Source organism: Plasmodium gonderi (genome assembly GCF_002157705.1).
Source record: "Plasmodium gonderi DNA, contig: Pgo-contig_493, whole genome shotgun sequence".
Lineage (NCBI taxonomy): Eukaryota > Apicomplexa > Aconoidasida > Haemosporida > Plasmodiidae > Plasmodium > Plasmodium gonderi.
In genome coordinates, this window is record NW_021629347.1 from 1 (window position 1) to 7,523 (window position 7,523).

At 18.0% G+C, this 7,523-nt stretch overlaps 1 protein-coding gene across 1 annotated transcript; it reads right to left on the bottom strand.

Moving 5' to 3' along the window:
- Positions 1-5,000: 5,000 nt before the first annotated feature.
- On the bottom strand, positions 5,001-5,778 carry PGO_003615 (variable surface protein; the record flags this gene model as incomplete). The annotated part of the gene is made up of 3 exons (XM_028691340.1): positions 5,001-5,171; positions 5,332-5,628; positions 5,770-5,778. The coding sequence occupies 3 exons, from the start codon at positions 5,776-5,778 to the stop codon at positions 5,001-5,003; spliced, it is 477 nt and encodes a 158-aa protein (XP_028547141.1).
- Positions 5,779-7,523: the final 1,745 nt, after the last annotated feature.

The window sequence follows — 7,523 nt, forward strand, 5'->3', positions numbered from 1 at the left end:
AATCATAAATAAAATTTTTTTTTTAATATATCATTAAGAATACTTATGATTACATTTTAATATACGCACAGAAAATTAAAGCATTAGATTTATCCTATCTTCATAGAGTAAAACATATTAACACAAAGAATAATATTGTTTTTAGTATTTAAAATTATATAATAAAAATTATGAAAATAACAATGAACATAATTCATTGTATAACATTACTTAATAAAACATAAGATGTAATTATATCATAATTAGCGTTAATTCTAAAAAAAGTAATGAATACATGATTTCAAGGCCTAAAAAAAGGATGATATTATTTCAACAAAAAATATAAGAATTTCTTATATTTTTTAGAAATAATAATGTATACAAGAGCTATAATAGAATATTTTTATAATGACTACAGCAGAAAGCCATAGAAAAGTATATAAGACGAAGCTCATTTAAGATATATAATATCCATGCATAAGATAGACATAATTGCAAGAAATATGATAATATATCTAATAATTTAGAGATTATCCATTTAATGGAATATTATATGCTTCATTTATTTAAAATTATCTAATACTTCTGTTATATATATGGATTATTTGTTATGTTACTTTATTTATGGTATTTATAAGTGGCGTATATATTATATCTTTTATTATTTGTACAATATTATATATGCGTGTTTTTATATTTAAATATATAAAATAAATACGATAAATTCTATATTTTCCTTTTATTTTTAATTATTATATCAATTAAAATTATACCTTCACTATATTTCGAATGAAGCATTTTTAATGTAAAACAAATTGACATATATACCATATATTCAACTAAGTAAATAAAAACATATGTATTTATAAAAAATCACTATTATTCTTTTACATTTTTATATAATGTATTATGTTTTTATAGTGATGTTTTCATATATTTCGTGAATTCCATATGTAAAATTAACTACATATTAGGTAAATATATAGCAAATAAACATTCAACAGAATGAATCGTAATAATTTATAATAAATATAAAGTATTGTTGCAAAAATATTTTGTAAAAAATATTATTTTATTATCTATAAGGAAAAAAATAAAAATTATTTTTCATAATAAAATTTCTTATATAATATAAGACACTATAATATATAATTTTTATTGTTAGTCAACATCTCATGAGTTTCATAATTCACTGAATTGGTTATAAATAAAAAAAATGTTTATTTCCCCTAGCATATTATAAATATTTTTCATTTATATGATTGGGCATGATTATTCTTAATATTGTAGTTTTTTGTTTCTTTCAATTATTAGTATTAATATAAAATTTAAATGTATGTTATTAATATAGTATTGTATGAAATTATTGTACGAATATTTTACGAAAGCATTGTTTCTTTATGATCTTAGCTTAATAATTATTCTTTTTTTAGGATATAAAAAAATGCAATTTATATAAAAAGAACCTTGTGTATAATATTGTTCATTATGCAAGAAAAAATAAAATATATTGTATAAAAAAAAAAAAGTCATGCAACACATACTACTATATATTATACAATAAAAAATCCATCCTCATAAAAATCAATATGAAAATCACCATGAATTAAATGAGAATTTTTAATTGCTTTTTTTTTGTTGTTAAATACTATATTTGTTTAGAGTGAAGTTTTTACATTATTATATAATTTTGGTAAATATGTTTATTTTGTTGTATAAATATGATTTAAGCCTAGATTGCATTATACTAATTTCGTGTTGTTAAGTTTTTATTATATTTAACTATATATTACGAATTTTATATGTAAAAGTATAAAGGTATGTAATTTTGTGAATAAAATTTTTTTGGTTATAAATTCAAATACACATAATTACTGACATGTATTGTAGAATCATAGTATTATTTTCCAAATATAATATATATATGAATATTCCATTATTAATTATTGTAATTAAAAATATTTTATATGTCACTGACATAGAAAAATTAAGGATACTTCAAATACATATATGAGTTATATTATGATTGTAATGTATATTATGCACATTAGAGATATATACATTTTGGTTATGATTATTATGTGCTTATAATTATATTTGCTTTTTGTCCTTAATGTTCGAAATTAAAACAGAAAACAATGTAAAATTAAATTTTATCGTATGTTAGTAAATTATATAATTCCAAAAATATATATTAGTTCCTTAAGCACCATTATTTATTATGAACATAATAATGAAAAATAATTATAGTTTTTTTTTTACATTATTTATTTAGACATTTTTGAGGATTAAAAGAAACTCATTATTACACTATGTTATGAACATTATTTTTTAAAAGAATAATAATATAATATTTTTGTGTAAAAATATTACCTAATGAATAAAAATCTAATTACCTTTTTAAACCATAAATTTAAAACTTTTTTATTTTTCGACCAAAACATTGTAAAATAGTTAAATCATAAATAAAAGTTGATTTAATTTTACTGCCGTTTAACACCTCGTATATCTGAGGATATATATATACGCATAATTCTTTCATATCAAAACAATTGCTAAAGGTGCTTATGCTTTTATATATAGAGAGTGAAAGAAATTAATTAATATAAATATAATAACTATTTAGGTTTTAGAATACATAATATTTTTGATATTATTCTTACTTTTAAATACGTTTATTTTGCAGTTTTAAACTAAGGTTAAAGTAATTACAAATATACTTTTAGCAAATGAATGTATATCATATTGATTATAAATGTTTGTAGCAATAATATTTCATAAGAACCAATATTTTTCTTTAAAAATATATTCAGCATATATGATATAATTATTAGCATATAGTATATAAATCTGATTCGTAGAATAGTATATTTTGTATAATTGAGATTTGAGAATTTCAAATTATTTTATATCTAAATATGAGATCATAACATTAGTGGTTCTGGTTCTTATATATTTTATGGATTTATTAATATCTAATATAATATTATAAGTACATTTTTCTAGAACTGGGAAAATATTTATATGTTAGTTTTAATTTATTATTGAATATATATTTATGTCATTATTCAAAATAATAATGCATGCATATGTATGTGGAAGACTGAATTAATAACAAGAAATATATATTTTCTCAAAAATATGTGCTTGAACAGAGTTATATTTTTATTATAATTATATGCATCATTTAGCATACAAAATATTTTATTTTTATGAATTAATAATTATGTAATACACAATAAATATATTCACGCAATATTATATACTATATATACATAAACGTTTTGTAATTTATAAAACTTGATATTTTAATTTCTATTATAGAATATTCATTTATATTATATTTAATGGTTGTTATATATTTGTAATAATTATGTGTTTTTTTTATTCATTTATTTTTTTAATATTTTCTGTTCAATATATTAACTTATAAGTACATAAAATATACAGAGGAATTAATATAAATGTTTCTTTCTAGATTTATACATATACTTTTAGGTGGAATTTAATATAAATTATATATATTTTTGTAGCAATATATTCTTTATTATTCACGTTTGCAAAGAAATTAATTACCTTCTTTATTTATTATCATTCTTATTATTGATTATTTTTGTATAATATATAAATTAATATTTAGGTATTTATTTTATTACGTGTGATATAATAGAATTAATGGATTTATAGAAATATTTCATGTTATTGTTAATAAATGAAACAATGCATGTATATAAAAATAATTTTTACAATAAAAATATATAACCATATATATATTTAGTATAAATGAAGATTTTATAATACTTTTTTAAATATTTCAATAATAAAAAGCAATAATAGTTAAATATTAGACATAAAAATACATATTGTTAAACTAATTCGTATAAAAAAATGAATAAAAAAGGAGTTCTATATTTTACAGTATTTGGACCAGTATAAAAGATATAATTATTTTAAGTTTCATAAATGATGTATAACATATATTCCTTTACTTAATATATAGAATTCAAAATATGAGGAATAATGAACTAGATAAAATTATTATTATTAAATATCATTCATAATGGTATAATTCACTTTCACTACATATATGATAAATTATCGAATTTATATAAAAAATATCGCACAGAATATTATATGGAGAATGTAAAAATTAATACAGCAATTTGTGAATAGGTAAATAGGAATATTTTATAAACTGTAATGATATAATTTTATCAAATTTATTTATTAATTATTTATACTTAATAAATATTATTAGTTTTTAGAGTAATTAACTATTTTAACGTTTTTTATATTATATCACTTATTTCTTCTTATTTATCTTACATGAGACTTTTTATAATATGCTTTAATCTTATATATAAGTTTAAAGAATATATATAATACATATAGCACACTTTTTTTTTATTGAAACTTTACTTTTTATCAATTTAAACAATTTTAAACAACATTAATGAACAGTTATAATCATCAGAAAATTAGCGAAAATTTTAAGGAAAATCTTCAAATACGTAAATTATAAATTTATTAGGATAATTATTTTATAGAGTATATAGCTCATATTAGCTTTATGTAGAAATGAAACTACCTAAAATTAAACAATGATATGTTAAAGTTATAATAGATGTGATAAAATGATAGTCATATTAATTAATATAAACTATATATAAAAGTGGTATACATAATACTTATAAATATGATTTAAATAGACTTCATATATAGGATATATATTTTATTATGTATTTACAGTAACTTAAATTAAAATGAATTTTATAAAAACACTTTAATAAAATAATAGATTATATATTTACAATAAATTTTATTTTTTTTTGGAAAACATATATATATTCACTGAAATCTAAATATATATTTGATAAATTCCTATCACTCTTTCCATTTTCATATATACTATAATTACATTATTGTCGTAACAGCTTTCTGTTATCATTTGAATTTCACAAATAAATATAAAAAAATATTACATTTATATTTTATTATATTGGGGCATGGGCTATTTCGTTTTATTGTATTTGTGTTTTTATCCCTGATATGTGAATTATACCAGCCTTTTTTTTTCCTGAACATGATGGAGAATTTTGTCTAATTCTAAAGTGACGAATCTGATGTAAATATTTTCTTATTAAGCTTCTTCTATAATATGTATTATTTATAAATTTATTAATTTTGGAAAACTATAAAAAGAGAATAAATAATTAAAATATAGCTTCTATTATTAAATGTAATAATTTTAAAATTAAAATGCTTTAAATACTTCATAAAACTATTAATAATTTTTAATATTACGTTATATATAATAAAAAAGATGAGTAGAATAACTATTTTTAACCAAACACAAACAGAAATAACCATTTTTGTCGTTAATGTCTTTTTTATTTCCTCTATCCACTCATTGAACAACGAAGTAATATTATCCTTCTGTGTAAGACATTTTGATTCATCATTATTGAATTTATGGATTCTAAAACATTTAGCAAAAAATGTATTTGGACTATCAGGTAAACTTAATTTTTCCGTATTTGAATCGGAAATTATTGAAGTACAATAACTCATAAGTATAGGAATATGCGATGGTCTAATAAAAAAATCATTACTATTCAACACCTCTGATATAACACTTTCGCAGGTATTCTATAAAAAAATAGAAAAAATTAAATATAAATTACATAAAAATAAACACATAATACATATTACAAACGAATATATATAAATAATATAATTTTTATATATAATTATTTTCTTTGTTTAAATGTATAATAGTATTATTATAACCCTTGTCATATTTTCTAGGTACAGTCTTTAAGGTAAAAGATATTGGTTTAAGGTGTATTACATAAAATGTGATTATTAATTAAATTATAGCATTTAAACTCGATTTTAAAGGTTTCCTTTACATTCATTATATTACATATATTTCATTTTTAGTTCTGTTACTATATATGATATTATAAAAACATAAAAAAATAATATATTCGCACTTTTCTTAGTTTATATTTCTGTTGGTTACAGATTATTTATAAATGGTTTACTATTTTATAATAATACTAGAAATATATTAACTATGTCTATGGATATGTATTTGCATACATAATTATTATTTTATTATTAATACATGTTTTTTATTTTTTGAATGCATTATCTTTAATAACAGTTTCATACATTAATGTATTTTAAATATATATTTTTATATATGTTATATCTTATTTTTTTTTATTTATTAAGATGCAGATAATTAGTTCTATAAGTCCTTAATTAACTTTTGTACAAAAAAATTAATTTTATGAAGTATTAATATATTTTAAACTTTTCCAAATCCATTATATTAATAAATATATAACGCTAAAATTATTTAAGTATAAACTAATATTTATCTTTTTATATTGCAATTATAGTGAAAGCAATATTAATCAAATATTTTTTAGTAGCTCATAATAAAATGGTTAAATATTCTGCAATTAATAGTTTATAAATGTTTCTAAATATGGTTAATATTATATAATATTTCATTTTTATAAAACATATATAATTTTTCAATAATTAATATTGATATTTTACATTATTTCCTCTCTACATTGTTTTTTATGACAGTAATTATTAAATTATTTTTTCAATATTTTTATATTCATAATAAGTTTTATGGTAGTGTAATAGGATTTTATGTATTTCCATTAGATATCTTCTATGATGTAGATATATTAAAAACATTTTTTATTTATTGTGTAGCTTAGAAGCAATCATATTTATGCACTATTAAATTATCATTTCTTATTGTTATTTGAAAGAATATTATCAATTTTATTGTATGCAATATTTGCAACAGTAATATATTTATATAAACGTAATAACAATATAATTTCAAGAGTATTTTAATTTATTAAGGAATAATACATTATTTATAGAAGGATTAATGTTTTTTTAACATGATAATTAAAAAAAAAAGTAAAAGTTAATTGAAAAATTAATTTATAAAACATATGTATAATATTTTAGGGTTTAGGTTTTAGATTTGAAGGTTTACTAAAATTCGTTTTTGTTATTATATATTTATAAATTTACAAATATGATAATAACAATGAGATAACTGTTAAAATTAAAAATTGGTATATTTTAGTTTTAAGAAATTTTTAACTTTAGTATATACCTGCAGTTATGTGATACGTGAAAATTGCAAGCCCATTGAAATTATTATTCGTTATCTCACTGTAAGATAAACTTGCAAAATAAGTGGATAAAATATATATCACATGAGATGGACTATATCCAATTTAGAATATGTGACAATTTTTAAGTAAATCTAATGAACGGAATGAAGAAATAGAAATATTTTTTAGGTAAAATATATTTTTGTTGGAATAAATTGTTCCTATTAGTTATTTCATTTTATTTTTATATTTTAATCTCTGAGTACTTGTGAATTTATAGCTACTGTACATATTTTAAGAATGAATACGGATTATGATTAATAACTATACAATAAAATTATATTTTATTAGTTAATAATTTGTTTTTATTCTGTTATATGTCTT